The sequence below is a fragment of the Rhinopithecus roxellana genome, chromosome 11 (genome assembly GCF_007565055.1).
Source record: "Rhinopithecus roxellana isolate Shanxi Qingling chromosome 11, ASM756505v1, whole genome shotgun sequence".
Classification (NCBI taxonomy): domain Eukaryota; kingdom Metazoa; phylum Chordata; class Mammalia; order Primates; family Cercopithecidae; genus Rhinopithecus; species Rhinopithecus roxellana.
In genome coordinates this window covers 87,930,027-87,955,260 of record NC_044559.1, presented here as the reverse complement: position 1 = coordinate 87,955,260, position 25,234 = coordinate 87,930,027, and the positions used below count along the sequence as shown (strand labels likewise).

Below are 25,234 nucleotides of genomic sequence, written 5' to 3'. Positions count from 1 at the left end.
TTACTATCTCCAAGCCTGTAACACATGGCAAGTCTTCAGTGAAGGTTCATTTAATTAATTGGTTGGAAAGTTCATTGTAAATGTTAAAAATAATTGATATTGCCAACCAAGGAATTAATCCGAATGGTCATAGGTTCCATTCATTCTTCAGTACTCCCTGAGTGCCTGCTGTGGGTAACGCCCTGCTGGGGAGCCCTGGAGAAAGGGATGCAGTGATGAGCCCGTGCTGCCTGGGATTATGAAGGAAGATGTGGTCTAGGAGGATGAATAGAAGGGTGTGGTGTATTTGAGGAGCAGGGGGATTTGGTGGAACCTGCAGCCCTGTGTGTTTGGGAGAAGCTGGAGGAGTCAACAGCAGCCAAGTCTCATAGTTCCTTCCATGTCATAGGCAGAGATGTTAGGTGGAGGGAGAAATACTCCCTAGATTTATCCACGGTTCAGAAAGAGTATTATGGTGGTTGTGATTGTTGATTGTTATGGTTCTTATGATTGTTGTGTTTTAAGAAATACAGCATTGAATGAGTTTGCAATTTATATTGACATATATCCATATATATCTTGGAGTGTTTATTATGTCCTTTTTAATTTCTTTTAGCAACGAAGTGGTGAATCTGTTAAAGTGCACCAACTAGATGTTGCCATTCCTTTGCATCTCAAAAGCCAGCTGAGGAAAGGGCCCCCACTGGGAGGTGGGGAAGGAGAGGCCGAGTCTGCAGATACAATGCCGTTTGTCATGTTAACAAGAAAAGGCAATAAACAGCAGGTAAGAAACTGCCCGGCCTGTAATTATAGCTGATTGTGAGTTATCCCGTTTAAGGAGCAACTTTGTTTTATAGGTTTTAACTTATCTTTGACCTACAAGGGGATAAGGGTTAGACAGTTTTAAAGCAGTCAGTGGTAGAATAATTTCATCCCTTATATGGTTTGTTTTTTGTTTATTTGTTTGTTTGTTTGAGACAGAGTCTCACTTTGTCGCCCAGGCTGGAGTGCAGTGGCAGAATCTTGGCTCACTGCAACCTCCACCTCCCAGGTTCAAATGATTCTTCTGTCTCAGCCTCCAGAGTAGCTGGGATTACAGGTGTCCACCATGACGCCCGGCTAATTTTTGTTTTTTTAGTAGAGACGGGGTTTCACCATGTTGGCCAGGCTGGTCTTGAACTCCTGACCTCAGGTGATCCACCCACCTCGGCCTCCCAGAGTGCTTGGATTACAGGCATGAGCCACTGCGCCTGTCCCCTTATGTGTTTTAAATCATATATATTTGTTAGAATATGTAACTACCTTGATGTCTAGCACAAACTTCCACAAGCAAGCCCAGGGCGGTGAAGGAAAGGAGGATGGCGACTGATGCAGCTCCGGAAGAGGCTCGGCTGCTGTCACTTGAAAATCACACCAACCCTTCTCCATATCCCTCTCCAGTTTTGTTGTTTGCTCTTTCCCCCTTCATACAAGATTGTCCCTCAAAACCATTTCCCCCTCTACCAAGCTGTTACTCTAGGGATTCATAGTTGATTTCTTGTATACTTATTGAGCATCTACTATGTGTCAGGTACTATTCTATTCAGGTCCTGAGGCTACAGTGATACACAGACCAATGTGGCTGCCCTCGTGGAACTTACCTCCTACTGAGAGAGTGAGAGAGACAAATGCACCTATTTGTAGAAAGTGAAACATGGTATGAAGAGAATATAGGCCAGCTCTCAGATATACCTTTAGGTGTATTTAGATCAATTCTGTAAACTTTTTTTACATTTTAACGTTTCTGAGATCAAGTTGCTTCTTAGAGTTCATGGAATCCTGTGATAATTGACAGCATTTCTTTCTGCTTTAGTGATAAATAAAATAATGGTGCCTCTTAGAATTAATAGAATGTTATGGCCGGGCGCAGTGGCTCAAGCCTGTAATCCCAGCACTTTGGGAGGCCGAGACAGGCGGATCACGAGGTCAGGAGATCGAGACCATCCTGGCTAACCTGGTGAAACCCCGTCTCTACTAAAAAATACAAAAAACTAGCCAGGTGAGGTGGCGGGCGCCTGTAGTCCCAGGCTACTCAGGAGGCTGAGGCAGGAGAATGGCCTAAACCCGGGAGGCGGAGCTTGCAGTGAGCTGAGATCCGGCCACTGCACTCCAGCCTGGGCGACAGAGCGAGACTCCGTCTCAAAAACAAAAAACAAAATAGAATGTTATATTTTGTTGTATATGGTGGCTGCCACAGTTATATTAGACAAGTCCAATACCTGACTCCCACATTCATCTACACAGTCATTTAACAAATATTTATTATTTACCTGCTACACACCAGGCACTTCTGTGTGCAGAACATAGCAGCAGTTAGCCAGAGTCCCTCCTCTCTTGCAAGCTTTCATTCTGGTGTTGGGAGGCATATGAGAAATACACCAAGTCACGTTAGGGGAATGGCTACTGAAGGTGTGGCCTGCCTCTCCACACCTGTGGGCGTTTCTCGTTAGGTGGAGCGAGAGACTTGAGAAAAGAAATAAGACACAGAGACAAAGTATAGAGAAAGAAAAGTGGGCCCAGGGGACCGGCACTCAGCAGACAGAAGATCCACGCCAGCACCGGTCTCTGAGTTCCCTTAGTATTTATTGATCATTATCTTTACCATCTTAGAAAAAGGAAAGTAGCAGGATAATAGGATCATCGTAGGGAGAAGGTCCGCAGTAAGACATGAATAAAGATCTCTGTGACATAAGTTTAAGGAAAAGTGCTGTGCCTTGATATGCATATGTAAACATCTCCATAAACCTTTTTAGTGCATAAAGAGCAGCATTGCGCTAGCAAGTCCCACCTTTCGCCCTAAGGCGGTTTTCTCCTTTCTCAGTAAACAGAACATACAATCGGGTTTACACCTGAGATGTTCCATTGCCCAGGGACAAGCAGGAGACAGATGCTTTTCTCTATCTCAACTGCCAAGAGGCCTTCTTTCCTCTTATACTAGTCCTCCTCAGCACAGACTCTTCACGAGTGTCAGGCTGGGGGACGATCAGGTCTTTCCCTTCTTATGAGGCCGTATTTCAGACTATCACATGGGGAGAAACCTTGGACAATACGTAGCTTTCCTAGGCAGAGGTCCCTGCGACCTTTGGCAGTGTCTGTGTCCCTGGGTATTTGAGATTAAGAGAATGGTGATGACTTTTAACCAGTAGGCTGCCTTCAGGCACTTGTTTAACAAAGCACACCCTGCACAGCCCAAAATCCTTTAAACCTTGAGTCACCACAGCACATGTCTCTTGCAAGGACAAGGTTGGGGGTAGGGTCACAGATTAACAGCATCTCAAATACAGAACAAGATGGAGTCTCTTATGTCTCCTTCTTTCTATATAGACACAGTTAACAGTTTGATCTTTCTTTTCCCCACAGCTACCAAGGAGGATAAAGCAGGGTAAGAGGATAGAAAGAGACAGGAATGATGAGATGCCAGGAGAGAGAGGCTGCCTCTTAGGTAGGATGATCAGGGAAGACTCTACAATAAGTTGCACCTGAGATGTCCTCCCCACTAGCACAACCTCAAATATATGATGCCTAAATATCCCTGCATTTGTTGGGCAACTTCTCATGTACACCGAGATCAAAATTGTGCAGTATACTTGTGCAGCATACAAGTGATACACTTGAGCAGTATACTACTTTTTGCTGCAGTGATACCACCTATATACCAATTAGAATTGTGGAGTGTGGCCGGGTGTGGTGGCTCACACTTGTAATCCCAGCACTTTGGGATGCCAAGGTGGGTGAATCACAAGGTCAGGAGTTCAAGACCAGCCTGACCAACATAGTGAAACCCTGTCTCTACTGAAAATACAAAAATTAGCCAGACGTGGTTGTGGGCACCTGTAATCCCAGCTACTCAGGAGGCTGAGGCAGGAGAATCACTTGAACCCAGGAGGTGGAAGTTGTAGTGAGCCAAGATCGCACCATTGCACTCCAGCCTGGGTGACAGAACGAGACTCCATCTCAAAGAAAAAAATAAGAAGAATTGTGGAGTGTGGGGCTGGCAAAGACTTCACGGCATGACTCATGTATTGAGAATTAACTTTGACAGGATCAGGGCATTGCTGAATCTTGCTCAGACACTGCCATCATCCGGCCTTGCCTTCAGCCCAGGCTCCAGCCAGGCCTCCTGGTGCTTTCAGGAGAGCCACACCCCTCCCCTCCTTTGACCAGGGTTGGACTCTGGCACATCCCCATTCCTTTACTCTCCATTCTCTATCTGTGGGGAAAATGAGAGCTTTTTCAAAAATCAGGCCCTAAATGTGGTGTTGCCCTGAGATCTTTGCTAAGACTGCTGTCCTTCAGAGCACCTGGAAATGCTGATTCACCACTGTTACCAGGATTCACAAATCCCAGCATTTTTGCTTTTCTAGGGACTATTTAGTTCTCTGAACTAGACTTTTCTATTTCAGTTATCATGTTTTAGATCTCCTTCATTCTCTTTCTCCTTAAAAACTCTTAGCTTCCTCCTCCATTCCCCCATCACCAGCTTTTCTTGGCACACAGTTTCTAAAGGTAATTAGGCTGTAAAGTTGGAAGGCATGCACACATGCACATATCTGTCTGTTGAATTGTGGAGGGGAGTACATGGCAGCTTCAGCTAGATATACCTTGGTCTCTATTCCTGCACAGCTGCTAGATAATGCTATTCCATTGGCACTCTAGTGCCATGATTTTTGTTAACTAAAAGAGAGTTTAGAAATATCTCTTTTTGAAGGTCAGATTGCACAACAGTAAATAATCAGTTTTTTTCTTCCTCCCTTTCATGAAGTACATGAATATTCATTATCACCTTTGTCAACTCTACACCCCATCTGGCCCTTATAGAACATGTAGGCATTGAAAATAATCAAAGCCTACTTAAAAAAAGCTTGTGGGCTTTGGAAAATAAGTATACCCCAACAGTCTGAAATTCTAAATTGTATAAATCAAAATAAGATTATGTATATTTTAGAAGGAATATTTTTGGTTCAAAGTGGGTAGATTATAAACCGGGTGGCTAGTGTAATTTTATGTAAATGAATTTGAAGTTCTTGTTTCTTAAAATGTAATATTTAATTTTTAATTTTTAAGGATATACTGTTATTAAATTTTAAAAATATTACCAGACGTGAAATGAGAACTCAGAGTACTTGATTATTAAGTAAATTTTCAATGCTTCTAAACTTTATTTGGAATTTTGGAAAATGTTCAGTTTTTGGAACATTATTTGAAGAAACATCGTTGGTATGTTGTGGTCTGAAAAAGAAAGTCTATTTTGTTCTGATTTTTATCCCTTAATTTGGCTTTTGGGTGCTGGCCCTTCTGGTGCACGGTTTTTCTACAAACGTGAAATGTGTTGCCTGATAGGAATCTTTGGTTTTAAAGTGAAAGACCTCTTTGTGCATCAAATTTGTACTCAGAAATAACTTTCTGTTGTGGTCATTAGGGGAAAAAAAAATTGCACCAATGAAGTGAGTAGTTGCAGAGAAAGAAAAAGATAATGCTTTTAGCCATTTATTTCTTTCTAGATTTAAATATTTATGAATTAGAATAATGAATTTAAATTAAAACAATTTTTTTTTTTTTTTTGAGACGGAGTCTCGCTCTGTCGCCCAGGCTGGAGTGCAGTGGCCGGATCTCAGCTCACTGCAAGCTCCGCCTCCCGAGTTCACGCCATTCTCCTGCCTCAGCCTCCCGAGTAGCTGGGACTACAGGCGCCTGCCGCGTCGCCCGGCTAGTTTTTTGTATTTTTTAGTAGAGACGGGGTTTCCCTGTGTTAGCCAAGATGGTCTCGATCTCCTGACCTCGTGATCCGCCCGTCTCGGCCTCCCAAAGTGCTGGGATTACAGGCTTGAGCCGCCGCGCCTGGCTAAAACAAGTTTTAATGTAATATAAATGTTATAAAATGTTTAAAAAACTTTTTTGTTTAAGCATTTTTATAGTTTAATACTGGCAGACAAGCCTTTTTTGCAATTAATGTTTACATAAGGAGTTATGATTTGTTACTATATTTTGACTAGAATAATGGATAGTTATATGACATAGTAACTTGAGATTATGTTTTTTAATTTTAGCTACAGTCATGGAGTAGCTGCAAAATATAAGCTAAATCACCTTCATTGCTATTATGTTCAGGAAATTTAGTTTGAGTGACTTCAATATTTTTATCATCTAATTTGCTATAAAGTAGTGTGTCTCTGTTAACAGTATCTTAGCAGCTCTGCAGTAAAGGCAGTAGGCAAAGGTGGCCATCAGTAAATTCATCTCTTCGTTTCCCTGTATTTATTATTGTCTCTTTTATGTTCTTTTTAAGTACATAATACTTGAGAACTTTGCCTTTTGTAAAATTTGTCTGAGTTCATAAAATGTGTTTTTGTTCATCTTTTATTTATAATTGTTTCCCGTTAGAAGATCTTTTCGGCCGGGCACAGTGGCTCAAGCCTGCAATCCCAGCACTTTGGGAGGCCAAGACGGGCGGATCACGAGGTCAGGAGATCGAGACCATCCTGGCTAACACGGTGAAACCCCGTCTCTACTAAAAAATACAAAAAACTAGCCAGGCGAGGTGGCGGGCGCCTGTAGTCCCAGCTACTCAGGAGGCTGAGACAGGAGAATGGCGTAAACCTGGGAGGCGGAGCTTGCAGTGAGCTGAGATCCAGGCCACTGCACTCCAGCCTGGGCGACAGAGTGAGACTCCGTCTCAAAAAAAAAAATAAAAAGATCTTTTCACCTTCTTTGATCACATTATGAACTTTTCTTTACAATAGTTTTGTACTGTTTTATTATTGTGATTAGTGCCATCATCATTAGGCTTATTATTAGTGGATTATGAAGGAAATTTCAAATTTTATCGTCAGGAACCTAAAAAGGGGGAGAAGTGGCCAACTGTTTTATTTCTGAGTGTTTAGATAAAAATATCTTAGAGTTGCAACTTCCAGTTTCATGATGATTAAGAAATTATCTGTCTACTTTTTTTTTAATTGAGTTGGAGTCTTGCTCTTTTGCACAGGCTGGAGTGCAGTGGCACAATCTTGGCTCACTACAACCTCCGCCTCCCGGGTTCAAGCAATTCTCCTGCCTCAACCTCCCGGGTGGCTGGGACTTTAGTTTTAGTAGAGACGGAGTTTCACCATGTTGGCCAGGATGGTCTCGAACTCCTGACCTCAGGTCATCCACCCACCTCGGCCTCCCAAAGTGCTGGGCCCCAGGAGGTGCTTTTTTAGAAGGCTGTCTTTAGACCATAAGAACAAAGAAGGGTAGTTCTAGTGCTTGCAAAGAGATACGGAAAACAGACAAAACAAACCTGTTCTCAGTCCCTTTTATAATATCAAAAGGAAAGATTATTATCCAAAAGGATAACATTAAATAATGTCAAAAGGGATTGTCTTATTACACATTGTCTGTATCAGAATATCTCATATACCCCATAAATATGTATACCTATCACATACCCACAGACACACACACACACAAAAGATTATCTGACCAGGCACAGTTGACTCATGCCTGTAAAACACTTTGGGAAGCCAAGGCAGCTGGATCGTTTGAGCTCAGGAGTTTGAGATAAGCCTGGGCAACATGGTGAAACCCAGTCTCTACTAAAAATACAAATATTAGTTGGGTGTGATGGCGTGCACCTGTAATCCCTACTATTCAGGAGGATTGCTTGAACCCAGGAGGTCAAGGCTGCAGTGAGCCTAGATGGCATCACTGCACTCCAGCCTGGGTGACACAGTGAGAGTCTGCCCCTCTCCCCTCCCCCCCAAAAAGAAAAAAGTTGTAATAAATAAAAGAGAGAGATTATCTACTTTAAATGAGTCCCAGTTAGGCATAAACAAATCATATCCTTTAGGACTGAAATCACACATAATTATAAAGCAGTTGTCATTAAACTTAGAAAAATCTTACTAAATGGAATGAAAGATTCACAGTGGGCCAATATTTCCTTTTTCAAAAGCAAGCAAAATATACATGCGGAAAACTAGATAGTCTGATAAGCTTGATGTCAACTTTTAGCATAATTCTAGATTGAGTTTTAAAACGGATGGTTTTAGTTGTTAGGAAAATGAAAATTAAAACCAAACAAAATAGCAGTGTATGCTCATGGGAATGGCTAAAATTAAAAACTGACCATATCAATTTTTTGCCTGGGATATGAAAGAACTGGAACTCTCATACACTTCTATCATAATATGAAATGGGGCTGAGCGCGGTGGCTCACACCCGTAATCCCAACACTTTGGGAGGCTGAGGCAGGTGGATCACCTGAGGTCAGGAGTTCAAGACTAACCTGGCTAACATGGTGAAACCCCATCTCTACTAAAAATACAAAAATAAGCTGGGCCTGGTGGCACACACCTGTAATCCCGGCTACTGGGGAGGCTGAGACAGGAGAATTGCTTGAATCCAGGAGGCAGAGGTTGCATTGAGCCAAGATCGTGCCACATTGCACTCCAGCCTGAGCAACAAGAATGAAAAAAACTCCGTCTTAAAAAAAAAAAGGGGGCCGGGCGCGGTGGCTCAAGCCTGTAATCCCAGCACTTTGGGAGGCCGAGACGGGCGGATCATGAGGTCAGGAGATCGAGACCATCCTGGCTAATACGGTGAAACCCCGTCTCTACTAAAAAATACAAAAAACTAGCCGGGCGATGAGGCGGGCGCCTGTAGTCCCAGCTACTCGGGAGGCTGAGACAGGAGAATGGCGTGAACCCAGGAGGCGGAGCTTGCAGTGAGCTGAGATCCGGCCACTGCACTCCAGCCTGGGTGGCAGAGCAAGACTCCGTCTCAAAAAAAAAAAAAAAAAAAAAAAAGGTATAACGTATAACCACTTTGGCAGTTTCTTAAAAAGTAAAACACACCAGATATTTCTAGCTATTTCATTCCTAGCATGTTTCAGTTAAGAGATGAAGACAAACATCCACCCAGAGATTTGTACATGAATGTAGAATTGCATGTGTAATAACCCAAAAGTAGAAACAGCCAAAATGTTCCTAACAGGTGAATGAATATGTGGCATATTGATACAAGGGAATACAATTCTGCAATAAAAAGGAGCAAAGTATTGATGCATATGACATGTATGTCTCTCGAAATCTTTATGCCAAGCAAAATAAGCTGGACAATAAAAGAGTGCATGTTGTGGCCGGGCGCGGTGGCTCACACCAGTAATCCCAACATTTTGGGAGGCCAAGGCAGGCAGATCACCTGAGGTCGGGAGTTCGAGACCAGCCTGACCAACATGGAGAAACCCCATCTCTACTAAAAATACAAAATTAGCCAGGTGTGGTGGTGGTGCATGCCTGTAATCCCAGCTACTCAGGAGACCAAGGCAGGAGAATCGCTTGATCCCAGGAGGCAGAGGTTACAGCAGGCCGAGATTGCGCCATTGCACTCCAACCTGGGCAACAAGAGTGAAACTCCGTCTCGGAAAAAAAAAAAAAAAAGACTGCATGTTGTATAATCTGATAGACATAAACATTTAGAAAATACAGACTAGCCAGGCATGGTGGCACTCACCTATAGTCCCAGCTACTCAAGAGGCTGAGGCAGGAGGATCACTTGAGACTAGAACTTCGAGGCCAGCCTAGACAACATAGTGAGATGTGTCTCTTTAGAATGTAAAGAAAAAGAAAATGCAGGCCGGGCACGGTGGCTCACACCTGTAATCCCAGCACTTTGGAAGGCCGAGGCGGGAGAATTGAAACCAGCCTGGGCAACAAAACGAGATCCACTCTCCCCACCCCCCAGCCTCCCACTCTGCCTCTACTAAAAATTTTAAAAAATGAATTAGCCAGGCATGCCGGGCACGGTGGCTGGTGTCTGTAATCCCAGCACTTTGGGAGGCCGAGGCAGGTAGGTCACGAGGTCAGGAGTTCCAGACCAGCCTAACCAACGTGGTGAAACCCTGTCTCTACTAAAAATACAAAACTTTTGTGCCTGCCTACTAAACAGGTGGCGGGCACCTGTAATCCCAGCTACTCGGGAGGCTAAGGCAGGAGAATCACTTGAGCCTGGGAGGCAGAGATTTCAATGAGCCGAAATTGTGCCACTGCACTCCGGCCTGGGCAACACAGCAAGACTCTGTCTCAAAAAAAAAAAAGAAGAAGAATTAGCCAGGCATGGTGGTGTGTGCCTGTAATCATAGCTACTTGGGAGGCTGAGGTGGGAGGATCACTTGTGCTCAGGAGTTCTGATGCTGCAGTGAGCTATGGTCACACCACTGTACTCTAGTCTGCAAGACTTCATTTCTTAAAATAAAATGCAGACTAAACAGTAGTGACAGAGAGCAGATTGGTGGTTGCCTGGGGATGGTTTCCTTGCTTACGAAGTTTGAAGGTGATGGATGTGCTCATTGTCTTGATTGCGGGGAGGTTTTCTGAAGTGAGCACATATAGCAGAACTCATCAAATTACGTTTTAAGTATGTGCAACTGATTGTATGTCAGGTACACCCCAATAAAGTTGCTTTGAAAAAAAAAGTTTTGAAGCCAGGGCAACATAGTGAGACCCAGGTCCTCCAAAAAATGAAAATTAGCTAGGCATGGTGGTGCACACCTGTAGTCCCAGCTACTCGAGAGGCCAAGGTGGAGGATTGCTTGAGCACAGGAGGTGGTGGCTGCAGTGAGCCATGATTGCACCACTGCACTCCAGCTCGGATGACAAAGCAAGACCCTGTCTCAAAAAAATTAAAAATGTTTTGAGCTTTTTGAAAAGGAGATGATAATTGTAAGTAGTCAATACTAGATCACTAAGAGCAGATTCTCAAGCTGAGGTCATTGGGGGAATGGGTAAGGTTTACCAGGCTGGTAGTTAAGTGGACTACCTTAATATTTTTTTCATTTTTATATGTGAGATATTTATCTTCTGTCTTAAATATGAAGTATAGTTGGGCTTGTAGATAGTCTCTCACCTGCACTTCGTTGCACCTTAGTGTATCTGTCCTAGTGTGTTTGGCATTCTGGGTGTTCCTTTTTTTTTTTTTTTTTTTTTTTTGAGTTGGAGTTTTCGCTCTATCTCCCAGGCTGGAGTGCAGTGGCGCAATGCGGCTCACTGCAACCTCTGCCTCCTGGGTTCAAGCGATTCTCCTGCCTCAGCCTCCTGAGTAGCTGGGATTTTAAGCGCCTGCCACCATGCCTGGCTAATTTTTGTATTTTTGGTAGAGACGGGGTTTTGCCATGCTGGCCAGGCTTGTCTCTGGGTGTTACATTTTAAGAAAAACATTGGCTGACTAGAGCGCATCCTAAGAGAGAATACCAAGAGAAGACGTTGGAGATAATAGAATCAGACTGTCAAATCAGACTCCAGTGAATCAGAGCTCCTGTGCAGTGTTCAGCTTTAATGATAATTTCAAGGATGCCAGTATTCTGAAGGCACAGGTTAAGCTGAGAGAAGCCTGGGACATGGGCACAGCTCCCCAAATCCTTCCATTCCACATCATATGTGCCTTTGGTTTAGAGTCACTGATGAGGTCTCTTAAGTGAGGTATGCAGGTTATCAGACAGGAGATGGGGAATTTAGGTTATGAAACATCTCCATCTTATGCTTAGATGCTGACATAGCTTACTTAACATTTTCCAGGGAGCCATGGCCCATAAGTTGATAGATCCTGTCTTGGTTTGTTTAATAAGAGCAATCTTAAACCAGGAACATCCTGCTGAAAACAAAAACATTTCTAGATAAGGACTCACTTTCCTCCATAACAGAGAACTCATCTCACTAGGTCAGGGGCTTCACTCTCTCCTCATCACAGGTGTCTTCAGACGTATGAACGGCGAGTATTGCTGAAGATGGACTAGATCTGTTCTGTGTAAACACCTTTCTGACAGTTACCCAGACACTCCGAGGTTACTGGTTGAAAGGTTGTCCCTGGTTGCTAGATGCGTGCTTCTCCACAGGGTGCAGAAAGCAGAACATCTGTTGTTTTATGGAGGTTGGACTTGGTTTTTCCCTTATCCAGCCCTAATAGGTTGTGACTGTATTAAAGTAATACTGGTATCTGTTTTTTCTTTTTTTCTTTTTTTTTTTGAGACAGAGTCTCACTCTGTCGCTAGGCTGGAGTGCAGTGGTGCGACCTTAGCTCACCTCCGCCTCCCAGCTTCAAGCAGTTCTCCCGCCTCTACCTCCCGGGTAACTGGGACTGTAAGCATGTGCCACCATGCCCGGCTAAGTTTTGTATTTTTGTTAGAGACAGGGTTTCACCATGTTGGCCAGGATGGTCTCATTCTCTTGACCTCATGATCCACCCACCCAGGCCTCCAATGTGGTGGGATTACAGGCGTGAGCCTCCACGCCCGGCCTCTACTTCCTATTTTATTTGAAGTCTGTTTTTTCTTTCTCTCAATGTTCTCAAACTATTTGTGACTCCTTTGTTATTTTCTCCCAGTTTAAGATCCTTAATGTACCCATGTCCTCTCAACTTGCTGCAAATCACTGGAACCAGCAACAGGCAGAACAAGAAGAGAGGATGAGAATGAAAAAGCTCACACTAGATATCAATGAACGGCAAGAACAAGAGGATTATCAAGGTATAAAATCATCTATAAGAGAAGTGGAAAATTTTTTTGCCTTTTGAATATCAAAATTGTTATTTTGTCTCACCTTTTCATGTCATATTTGTCCATATTTATGCTGAGAAATTCATTTTGTATCCCACTGTGTTAATTTTTTTCACTTATTTGTAAAATAACAAGTGTAATTTTTACCATATTTTGCTCTAATTAAATTAGACTATAAACTGCTAGCTATGTTTACGAGCAAGATGATAATCAATTTTTAATTGCTTCACATTGCCAGCCAGTTGTGTGCAGGTTCATTTAACAAATAGTGTGCATTGCTTAATGACAGGGATACATGCTAAAAAATGTGGCATTAGGCAATTTCATCATTGTGCTAACATCATAGAGTGTACTTGACAAACCTAGATGGTGTAGCCTACTACACACCGAGGCTGTATGGTGTAGCCATTATGAACTGATGGGACCACCATTGTATAGGTGTCTGTCATTGACTGGAACATGGTCACACAGCACACGACTGTATTTATCTCCTTTTGTCTGTTGGGAGTCCTGGTCTTGAGGAACCTGTATTCCTTCAGATTTGAGGAAATACTCAAATTAGGATTCTCGTTTTATGCATACACACCCAGCATTTTTTGGTTAATTGGAACCTTACATATCGAGTCCATGGAGACTTCATAAGATAGCATTTTGGTGTTCCTGTGGTATGCAGATTTTACAGCCGTAACAGTTGTTTCTACAGCACTGTGCTGAACAAACCGCTGTTTGTGCAGGAGAGTATGTGTGAATCAGTGTTTGTGGTTTCTAATCTTTTAATCTCACTGTAGAATGTTCTCTCCCAGTTGATACCCAACAGTGCTTTTGTTTGTTTTAAGAGCCTTCATTTGTCACCCAGGCTGGATGGAGTGCAGTGGTGCAATCACTGCAGCCTCAAACTCCTGGGTTCGAGTGATCCTCCTGCCTCTGCCTCAGCCCCCCACGTAGCTAAGATTACAGACATGTGCCACCATACCTGGCTAATTTTTAACTTTTTGTAGAGAGGGGATCTTGCTATGTTGCCCAAACTCATTTTGAACTCCTGGGCTCAAGCAGTCCTCGCGCCCCTGCATCCCAAAGTGGTAGGGTTACAGACGTGAACCGCCATACCCGGCTCCAACATTCTTAATGATAATAGCTAACACTGAGTGCTTATTCTTTGGCCAGACACTGTTTTATGTACTTTTTCAAAGTGTATAATCCTCATAACAATTCTTTGAGATAAGTGTTGTTATCTTCATTTTACATTGAGGGAAATTGAACCTAAAGTCCCACAGCTAGAAAGTGACAGAGGTGGGATATTAACCAGTAGTCTTGCTCTACACACGATGCTCTTAGCTATTGCAATGCACTGCCTCTTAGACCTTTTTTACTGCTTCATAAGATAGCTATGTGGTGGCCAAATTCACAGTAAAGGGAACATTGAGTATTAAAAGAGTCTCATCTCTTGATAATGCTCTTTCAAAACTTCTTAATCATTTTAGTCTGTATAATGGCTATTTTTCTTTAGTCAGCTCCCTGACAGGACTAATAAACTTAATCTCCCCAACATTTCATTCACTCTGTAGGAGGAGTACATTTCTAAGAGTTAACAGCATTTTCTTTTTTGCTCCTAATTACAGAAATGTTGCAGTCTCTTGCACAACGCCCAGCTCCAGCAAACACCAATCGTGAGAGGCGGCCTCGCTACCAACATCCGAAGGGAGCACCTAATGCAGATCTAATCTTTAAGACTGGTGGGAGGTAAAGCAGTCATTACTTCTTCCTTAGCTGTTTGTTTTTCATCATGTCCTTAAGAATAAATTAGAGAATTCTGGATTATATTTTGGCTAAGGCTTGATTATTAGCAAAATAGAAAAATCTTTGAAGTGTAGATACTTGAGGGGAAAAACCTGCTCTATACTGTAGTTATGGCTGTTCTGTTTTGTTTTTTTTGTTTTGTTTTGTTTTTTTGTTTTTAATTATTTTTTGAGACAAGGTCTTGCTCTGTTGCCCAGGCTGAAGTACAGTGACACAATTACAACTCACTACAGCCTCACCCTCCTGGGCTCAAGTGATCCTCCCACCTCAGCCTCCCAAGTAGCTGGGACTATAGGCATGCACCACCACAACTGGCTAATTTTTTTGTCTTTTGTACAGACAGATTCTCGCCATGTTGTGCAGGCTGGTCTTGACCTCCTAAGCTCAAGCCATCTGCCCATGTGGCTGTTCTTACAAAGACATTGGTTTCAGCTAGATCTTGGCTTTTGCCCTGTCTGAGTGGACTTCTTTTTTCTTCTTTTGCTTTAATAGGAAGGAGTTGTTATAGATGAGCAAGAGAGAGACATCATAGGCTTTGCGTTAGAATTTCTCAGGTCAGGGTTAATTAATATCAATGTTTACAAAAACTAAAAATCTATTTTCTGGACTTTTAACCATGCAGGTAGTTTGTTCCTAAGCTCTTATTTATTTATTTATTGAGACAGAATCTTGCTCTGTCGCCCAGACTGGAGTGCAGTGGTGTGATCTGGGCTCACTGCAACCTCTGCCTCCTGGGTTCAAGTGATTCTCCAGCCCCAACCTCCTGAGTAGCTGGGACAACAGGACACAGCACTGCATCTGGCTAATTTTTGTATTTTTAGTAGAGACAGGGTTTCACCATGTTGGCCAGACTAGTCTCAAACTCCTGAGCTCAGATGATCGCCTGCCTCGGTCTCCCAAAGTGCTGGGATTACAGGCGTGAGCCACCACACCCAGCCTGTTTTTTTTAAATGATAAAATTTCCTGATGGAATTCTTACCAGTTCCACTTAAATTGTTTAATGTGAGATAATTTAAAACTCTATAAAGAATTTAAAAGTGAAGATGTTCCCTAATAAGACCTCTTTTATGTTTTTTAAGGGTAAAGTTTCTATGGGATATGATCTAAAGACCCATATCATCAACTAATTTTGTTCTTTTCTTTCTCTTTTTTTTTTTTTTTTTTTTTTTTTTTTGAGACCGAGTCTCACTCTGTCACTGAGGCTGGAGTGCAGTGGTGAGATCCTGGCTCACTGCAACCTCCACCTCCCGGGTTCAAGTGATTCTCCTGCCTCAGCCTACCAAGGAGTTGGGATTACAGGTGCCTGCCACCACGCCCAGATAATTTTTGAATTTTTAGTAGAGATGAGGTTTCACCATGTTGGCCAGGCTGGTCTCAAACTCCTGACCTGAGGTGCTCCACCCACCTCAATTAATGTTGTATTGTGGTTAAGTTAAAGTGACAGTGGCTTCTGCTGCCCTTACTGATCTCACTTAGGGGATTAGTGTAAACACCGAGGCTCTACAACAGCCCAAGATGGCACGTTGTTGTTGGGAGCAGGGGAGCAGGTGTAGACGGAGAGTGTGCTGGGGATGGCAGAATTAGATCATGATTCAGGAGGGTAGCGTGGGGAAAAATGTAGTCATCAGAGCTTGTGTCTGTTACTCACTGAACATCACTGAACATATTCGTGTGTTCTGGTGGTATTTTTCTTTGAACTATTTGCTCAGATAACGCTAATCAAATTGTAATGTAGAAAATTGGCTTGTCGAGGGGAGGGATTGCACTGGGAGTTATACCTGATGTAAATGACGAGTTGATGGGTGCTGACGAGTTGATGGGTGCAGCACACCAACATGGCACAAGTATACATATGTAACAAACCTGCACGTTATGCACATGGACCCTAGAACTTAAAGTATAATAATAATAAAAAGAAAAAAAGAAAATTGGCTTGTCAAGGCAGTTTGGAGATCTGTTCTTTAGCATCCGTTGAGTATAATTTTTTTTTTTAAATCCAAGTTGGATATGATGTGTAAACCCATCTAATTAGGCATAATAAGACATTAGGTTATTTTTAATTATCCAAATTTTATTAAAGTCCTTTAATTAAGCCTGTTTTATTACTGCTAAAATGTAGAAACTAGCTAGGCTAACAGGAAATGAAAAATGTTCATTTCCTGCTTTTGCATTTTCTTAGAGTAGCTTTAAATATATGCCACAGTGTTCTTGATAACATAAATTCCCTCCTGTCTCATCATCAGAGACCAAAACTATTGAATATTTGTATTTCGGTTGGTAAAAAGTAATGCGGTTTTTGCCAATAAAAGTAACGGCAAACACTGCCATTACTTTTGCACCAACATAATATCTTGATGTTTTCCATCATCTTTTACCTGTTCATATTGCAGCCTAACATCTCTGAATAGCACAATTCATGTATTGCAAGTATAGTGTCTTAGTAATTCATATAGACTCACTATGGAGTTGGGTGACATGAAGGGCATCCAGTAGGATTTGCCTCCCTCCCTCAGTGTACGCTCATCCAGGACTGCACTGTGGTGGATGGAGTACAAGACAGTCTTTACCTGCAAGGTTATGGTCTAGTAGGGAAGCCAAGTACAAGTACTTGAAAGATAATTCCACCCTCTTCATTTGTCTGTTTCAAAAACCTTGGGTGAGAGTCTGTTAAGGACCAGGCAGGAGATATGTAAGCATATGTGTGCTGTCATCGACATGCTTGTGAACAGAGGTAAGCCTTTATTACCTGGCTACCAGTGTTAGTCACTTTGCAGAGTTCCTTCACTTTCTATTTTCCCTTCCTCCCTCCAGTTCCTCTTGGAAGAATTGGCTACACTTGCCCCTTCTTCTTTGCTCCCACTTGGGTGGCTTACCGCTGCCAGTTCACAGCTGGCAGTGGGAGGCACTGCCCACCCCAGTGACCATGCTAGAAAAGAAAGGTTCATTATTGACTCCTGTCACCTTCCAGTCCCTAGGTCAAGGCAGCTTCTGCCTTCACCGGCATCCCCACCTGCCATCTCTTGGCCTCATCTCAGCAGCACTTTGCATTGTGGGCCCTCCTTGTTCTCCCAGCAGACCCTTCCTTGGCGTCTGTGAATCTGCTGGCTTCTGGGTTTTCCCTTCCCCCTGACCATTGCGGCTCCTGCTGCTGACGCCGCCTCGTTTCTGCGCTTGCCCTGCCCAGGGATGTCTGTGTTCTTTGGGCTGGGCCTGGGCCCTCTTCTTCTTCTGCACTCTCAAAGGAGGTGTCATCCCTCCCAGTGGCCTGGCTGCTGTCCAGGTCTCCAGCCCAGATCTCACGTTTTCATTTCTGACTTTCCACCCACTTATGACTCAGAGATGGAAGACTCCGTGCCCCTGCCCCAGGCCCCTCTCCCGCAGGGTCTCCAGTGCAGGGAGAGGAGGCGTCGTCTGCCCCCTTGTCCACAAAAGAAGAGGAAGTCGTGTTATTGACAGCTCCTCCTCCCTCAATCTCCAGATCTAGTTCATTAGCACATCCTCTGCATACTGCTCCCAAATTCTGACCTCACTCTTGCCTGTTCTATTCTCTGCCCATAGCCAAGACCCTGGGTCAAGCCACCATCGCCTCTTGCCTAGGTTGCTGTTGCTGCCTCAGCCTCCTTATCAGCCTCTGTCTCTTCTCAACCCTTCAGCCCTTTCCTACTCATTCTCTCCCTACAGACCCAGTGTTCTTTCTCAAATACAAATTTGATATCCGTGTGTGCCCTTCTGCTTAAAATCCTCCAATGGCTCCTCGTGGCTTGTAGGATAAAAGTCTAAACTCCTCAACTTGGTTCCCAACACCCCATGATGCAGGTGAACATACATGACTGGCTTCATCTCCTGCTGTTCTTTCCCCTGCTCCAGCCTTGCTGACCTTTAGTTCTGTGTTCTTTCTGCCTCCTCTGTGTGGAACAGCCTCCAGCTTTTCCCCTGGAGAACTCCTGCTCCTTCCGGTCCTGCCTTGGTGTTCTCAAGTCTGACATAGGTCAGTGCGGATCTGCTGCCACGACTTATGGTATTTCTGCAGACCTCATCCTCCTTAAGTGCCGCTTAGCTTGTCTCTACTCCCCATGAGATTATAGGCGATAAGGGCAGGGACTAAGTCTCGTGTTGTTTCCATTCTGTCTCCTTCGTAGCTCTTGGTGCCTGGCACCTAGTAGATGCTCAGTAAATATTTGGTGAATGGACAAAGGAACTTTTCGCAGTCTGTGTTTAGTCATTTAATAAACATTCTCCAGGCCGGGCGCGGGGGCTCAAGCCTGTAATTCCAGCACTTTGGGAGGCCGAGGCGGGCGGATCACGAGGTCAGGAGATCGAGACCATCCTGGCTAATACGGTGAAACCCCGTCTCTACTAAAAAATACGAAAAACTAGCCGGGCGAGGTGGCGGGCGCCTGTAGTCCCACCTACTGGGGAGGCTGAGGCAGGAGAATGGCAGGAACCCGGGAGGCGGAGCTTGCAGTGAGCTGAGATCCGGCCACTGCACTCCAGCCCGGGCGACAGAGCGAGACTCCGTCTCAAAAAAAAAAAAAAAAAAACATTCTCACTCCAGTTCTGCTCCCTACCTCTTCCCGCTGTTTTTCTTTTTTTTAAGAGTCCCAGCTCTTGAGCTAGCCGCTCAACCTGTTTTAAAATCTCTTCTTCAGATAGCACCTTAAGAAAACTCGTCCACTCTTAAGAATGGCACTCTGTAAAGTATGATGAATGGGATTTTTATAGTCAGTGCTCCTAAAGTACAGGGGCAGTAAACACGGCAGATGAACAGGCAAACATGGAAACATGAGATTTTACCCTTTAGAGGACCAGATGTTCTTTGCTGTTTTTAAAATTTACTTGTCTTTTTTTTTTTTGAAACGGAGTCTCGCTCTGTCGCCCAGGCTGGACTGCAGTGGCGCGATCTCAGCTCACTGCAAGCTCCGCCCCCCGGGTTCACGCCATTCGCCTGCTTCAGCCTCCCGAGTAGCTGGGACCACAGGCACCTGCTGCCACGCCCGGCTTATTTTTTGTATTTTCAGTAGAGATGGGGTTTCACCGTGTTAGCCAGGATGGTATCGATCTCCTGACCTCATGATCTGCCTGCCTTGGCCTCCCAAAGCGCTGAGATTACAGGCATGAGCCACCGCACCTGGCCTAAAAGTTACATTTTAAGGCTGGGTGTGATGGCTCATACCTGTAATCCCAGCGCTTTGGGAGGCCGAGGCAGGTGGATCACCTGGGGTCAGGAGTTCAAGACCAGCCTGACAAACATGGTGAAACCTCATCTCTACTAAAAATAGAGTAATTAGCTGGTCGTGATGGCAGTTGCCTATAATCCCAGCTAGTCAGGAGTCTAAGGCAGGAGAATCACTCAAACCTGGGAGGCGAGGTTGCAGTGAGCCAAGATTGCGCCATTGTTTTCCAGCCTGGGCAATGAGAGCGAAACTCCATTAAAAAAAAAAATGAGTTATTAATATTAGTAATGTTATATGGCAGATAAAGGGAAATTTATTTGGAAACTGGTTATAAAGTAGTTTAGGTCCAGGCACAGTGGTTCACGCCTATAATCTCAGCACTTTGGGAGGTCGGGGTGTAAGGATCACTTGAGCCCAGGAGGCAGAGACTGCCAGATCACACCACTGCACTCCAGCTTGGGTGACAGAGCTAGACCCTGTCTCAAAATAAAAAGTAGTTTAAGTTTTTTTGTTTTTGTTTTTGTTTTTTGAGACAGCATCTTGCTCTGTTCCAGGCTAGAGTGCAGTGGTGCAATCTCAGCTCAGTGCAGCGTCCACCTCCTGGGTTCAAGTGATTCTCCTGTTAACCTACCTAGTGGCTGGGATTACAGGCATGCGGTCCACCACTCTTGGCTAATTTTTGTATTTTCAGTAGAGATGAGGTTTCACCATGTTGGCCAGGATGGACTCGAACTCCTGACCTCAGGTGATCCGCCCACCTGGGCCTCCCAAAGTGCTGGGATTACAGGCGTCAGCCACCACACCTGGCATAAACTTTTTTTTTACTGTAGCTTTTGATAGACTCCCAGATTTTAATTTGTATTTGTATATTTTCTTTTTTTTTTTTTGAGACGGAGTCTCGCTCTGTCGCCCAGGCTGGAGTGCAGTGACACGATTTCGGCTCACTGCAAGCTCCGCCTCCCGGGTTCCCGCCATTCTCCCGCCTCAGCCTCCGAGTAGCTGAGACTACAGGTGCCCGCCACCGCGCCCGGCTAGTTTTTTGTATTTTTAGTAGAGACGGGGTTTCACCGTGTTAGCAAGGATGGTCTCGATCTCCTGACCTCGTGATCCGCCCATCTCTGCCTCCCAAAGTGCTGGGATTACAGGCTTGAGCCACCGCGCCCGGCCGCTTGTATTTGTATATTTTCTAACCAGGAGATACTTGAAATAAGGATATAAATTAAAATTTCAGCCCTTTAACAAATAAGAGGCATTTGCTTACAATGAGTTGAAACAGCAGCAGTAACATTTTTGGCAAATATTAATACTCAATATGGCTTACATGCTACGAATTCATATGGGTTATTTCAGTGCGTCTCAAACTTTAAAGTACATATTAACTCTCTAGACTCTTACTGAAAAGCAAATTCTGATTAGTTTCTTTTTATTATTATTACTTTTTTTATTATTATGGAATGCTTCACGAATTTGCATGTCATTCTTTTTGTTTGTTTGTATTTTGAGACAGAGTCTCGTTCCGTCACCCAGGCTGGATTGCAATGCCGGGATCTCAGCTCACTGCAGCCTCTGCCTCCTGAGTTCAAGCAATTCTTGTGCTTCAGCCTCCCAAGTAGCTGAGATTACAGGCATGTGCCACCATGCCCAGCTAATTTTTTTTTTTTTTTTTTTTTTTGAGACAGAGTCTTGCTCTGTCAGAGTGCAGTGGCGTGATCTCGGCTCACTGCAACCTCCACCTCCCAGGTTCAAGCAATTCTCTGCCTCAGCCTCCTGAGTAACTGGGATTACAGGCACCTGCCACCACGCCCAGCTAATTTTTGTATTTTTAGTAGAGACGGGGGTCTCACCGTCTTGACCAGGCTGTCTCACCGTCTTGACCAGGCTGGTTTTGAACTCCCGAGCTCATGATCCACCTGCCTCAGCCTCCCAAAGTGCTGGGATTACAGGCGTGAGCCACCGCATCCGGTCAAATTTTTGTATTTTTAGCAGAGATGAGTTCCCACCATTTAACCAGGCTGGTCTCAAACTCCTGACCTCAAGTGATCTGCCTATATCAGCCTCCCGAAGTGCTGGGATTACAGGCCTCAGCCACTGCACCCCGCCTGCATGTCGTCCTTGTGCAGGGCCCCGCTAATCTTCTCTGTAGTGCTACAATTTTTAATATACGTGCTGCTGAAGTGAGTACAAGCTGTGGTTACTTTTAAACAAGCTCTCCAGTGATGTCAAAGCTGCTGGTGTGTGGCCTACACTTAGTGGCATGGGAGTATGCTATCTGACTTTTAAACCCATTTTTTTCAAAATGATTTTTTTGTCTGTTTTATTTTGTTTTTGAGACAGGGTCTTCTTGCTCTGTCACCCAGGCTGAAGTACAGTGGCGTGATCACAGCTCACTGTAGTCTTGACCTCCTGGGCTCAAGCAGTGCTGCCTCAGCCTCTCGACATCTGGGACTACAGGCACACACCACCACAAATGACTAATTTTTTTTATTTTTATTGGAGTCGAGGTCTCACTATGTTGCCCAGGCTGGTCTTGAACTCTTGTAAACCTATCTTAAGTAGAGTCCGCATTTTTTCATCAGAATTTTTTTTTATATATTTATGTAAGGTTAAATTAGTGATAGTTTTGTTATAAAATAGAGTCCCTTGTAGAATTGCTTAATCCAAAGTGTATATTGTATTAATAAACACTTTTTGAGCTGATAGATTTTTGAGTCACTCATGATTGTTTGCCTGTAAACCAGTCAAATGACACCTTATGCTATAACTATACCTTACTTAGCAAGGATTTTGCACATTTTTTTCCTGTCATTTACTGCATTTATTTGAAGTATTCTAGGTTAGATAGCTGCCTTTTCTTGACTTCGGGAGAGATGCTTGAATCTTCTCTGTCATTCTTTCAGGGAATACTTGTGTTTTTCCATCAGTTCATTTCTGGAAAAGTTACGAATCTTATCCAGCTGAGGATATACTTTTCCATATTTGCCTCTTAACGCTTTGAAAGTGTCTTGCTAAGATAGCTTGCTCTGTGAAAAACAAACTGTTCATCTGCTTGGGCTGCCGTAACAAAGTATTACAGCCCTAGTGGCTTAAACGACAGAAGTCTGTTGTCTCCTAGCTCGGGAGGCTGCCAGCAGGAAACCTGAGGTCAGGGAGTCAGCGGGCTGGTTCCTTCTGACACCTGGAGGAAGGCTGCTCCAGGCCTGCCTTCTAGCTGCTGGGGGTGCTGGCAATCTTTGGCTTCCATACCTTGTCATACAGCACCCTGGTCTCCGCCTTCGTCTTCACGTGGCCTTTTCCCCCTGTGTGTCTGTGTACAAATTTCCCTTTTATAGAGATGTAGTCATATGGGATTAGGGCTCCACCCTGCTCCACTATGGCCTTATCTTAAGTAATTACATCTACAGCAACCTTGTTTCCAGATATGGTCACATTCTGAGGTCCTGCAGTTCAGTGTCAACATGTGAATTTTGGGGATGCACAACTGAACCGTAACACAAACCGTGAATTCTTAGCATCTTAGGAATTAGTTGTAGAGGAGAACAGGAGCCACCCCTCCAGTCATTGCTCCAATGGCTCTAGTTAAGTCGTAGTTCAGTAGAGAGCATGGATGCTCTCAAAAAAGCACTACAGTTGTCCTCGGTATCCACAGGGAGTTTCTTCTTGGACTCCCTCAGACACCAAAATGCACAGACACTCAAGTCCCTGGTAAAAAATGATGTAGCATTTATGTATAAGGTATGCACATCCTCCTGTGTACTTTAAATCGTCTCTAGATTACTTGTAATACCTAATAAAGTGTAGATGCTATGGAGATAGTTGATACACTTTATTGTTTTTAATTTTTTTTTTATTGTTGTACTGTTATTTTTTATTGTTTGGGTTTTTTTCCCCCTATATTTTTGATCCATGGATGTGGAACCCGCAGATGCCAGGGCCAACTGTAACTTGGGGAAGTTACTTGGTGGTGGTGGGTAATGTTGCAGACACCATCTTGCTGGAGTTTGCCCTGCGGCAGTAAGCTCTCTGATGTGACCCTGTTTGTTCCTTTAGGAGACGTTGATCCAGCAGCACATGTCATTTCATTAGGTCCTGTATCTGATGTTGTGGATAGTGGAGTCCTCCAGCAATTGAATGAGAGCAGTGGACACATCTCAGCAGGTCGGTCTAGAGAGTTGTGAATCTAAACCTGGGACAGGCTGGGGCCAGGAGGCAGAAACACCAGCCTCTGCCAACACCGGAACAAGCCGACGCTTCCAGACAAGGCGGAAAAGGCCTTTTGTAATGGGAATCTCGCGAGGGTTAATCTTCTCTTGAGAATGGCAGTCAAGAAATGAGATGGTTCACTTGACTACTGAGCAGTTACACCAGGGAGAGCGTGAAGGAGATGATTGAGCCAGAGAAGAAACGGGTTGTGATGGTAATGGTGTGGGGGAAATGAACTTGAGCTTTAAACTTGATTTGGGTTTCAGTGTCTCTGAATTGAACATCCCATGTTGGAAGAAGATACATTTGGGGGCTCCAGGACTACAGTAGAAAAGTATAGAGCAAGCAGGAAAATCTTCTAGTAAAACTTACATGCAGGACAACAAAATGATGAAAGATATCCAAATACCAGATAATCCACCAGGAAGGCTTGTGTTTAGGGATTTGTTTCAAGAGGAACAAGGGATGAGGGAGAAAAATCCGTTTTATCCATCAGGGTCAGTGATATAAAATTGCCTATTAGGGTAAAAGAAAAATGTGAAGACTATTTTAGTATACAGAGAGCATTAATTCAGATGGCTTAGAAAAGTGATACCAGCCCAAGAACAGGGATCTAGTTGAGCCCATTGTAAGTATCATTGAAAACAAAACATGCCAGTCAGCATGTCACAGAAATCGAACGAAGGACAACAAGGAGTGGATGAGAATATTTTGTTGACCTTCATGGGTTTACAGCCTCTGTCTCTAAACAAAGTATGGAAACAAGTAGAGCTTTTATTTTGCTTTTGTTTTTGTTCTGTTTCATTTTGTTCTCCCCCACTCAATAGAAATGAGGGTTCTTAGTCTGTTTCTGACAATCTGTTAATTTCTTAGGATAGTTGTCTTTCGTTTGCTTTCCAGTAGGCATAGTACATTTAGTTGAAGAGCACATTTGTATGCTACAACTTGATTACATCTTTTTTTCTAGCTATTTTGCATTTTTTCTTTTACCATGTTTCAGTTTCTGCATGTAGATTTAAATAAGAAACAAAACTTGTAAAGTTGTAACATTTCACATGGAAATGCTGCCCAATCGTCACCAGCTTCAGAAATCTGACCTTTGCCGATGCTGCAATAAAGTGTTGTAATTTAGATTTGGTGTGGTGTTTGATTTGGTTTGGGTTTTGGAAACCTATTGAACGGGTAAATTGGTATCTCCCAGTGTCATCTTTGTGCTTTAAAAATACATTCTCAGACGATGAGTGTTGTGTTCACCTTAAGGATTCCATCTCTGCATGACTTTTCTTAGCTACCGGAGTTAATGTACCTTTGGGGCCAATGAAAAAAAAAGTAGCCTACGCAGACCAATAGAATGCATATTTTTAGAATAGGCTGAATACTGGTGGAGATGGGAAATGGTACAGCATGGTTCAGCCTGGGGCAGCGTTTGTGATTTGTGTGGGCAGAGCCTCTGCAAAGCAGGTAACTCACAAAGGAACAGCAAGAAACACTCTTGGTCATCTCTTGCCAGATACTAATT

At 43.7% G+C, this 25,234-nt stretch overlaps 1 protein-coding gene across 2 annotated transcripts in view; it reads left to right on the top strand.

The window, feature by feature from the left end:
* UPF2 (UPF2 regulator of nonsense mediated mRNA decay) overlaps positions 1-24,846 on the top strand; it is a 132,205-nt gene extending 107,359 nt beyond the window's left edge. For both annotated transcript variants that reach the window (XM_010366573.2, XM_010366572.2), the window contains exons 19-22: positions 596-763; positions 12,373-12,514; positions 14,164-14,284; positions 23,563-24,846. In XM_010366573.2, coding sequence (XP_010364875.1) covers positions 596-763; positions 12,373-12,514; positions 14,164-14,284; positions 23,563-23,572 — 441 coding nt within the window. In that variant the 3' untranslated portion in view covers positions 23,573-24,846. The remainder of the gene's footprint in view (positions 1-595; positions 764-12,372; positions 12,515-14,163; positions 14,285-23,562) is intronic.
* Positions 24,847-25,234: the final 388 nt, after the last annotated feature.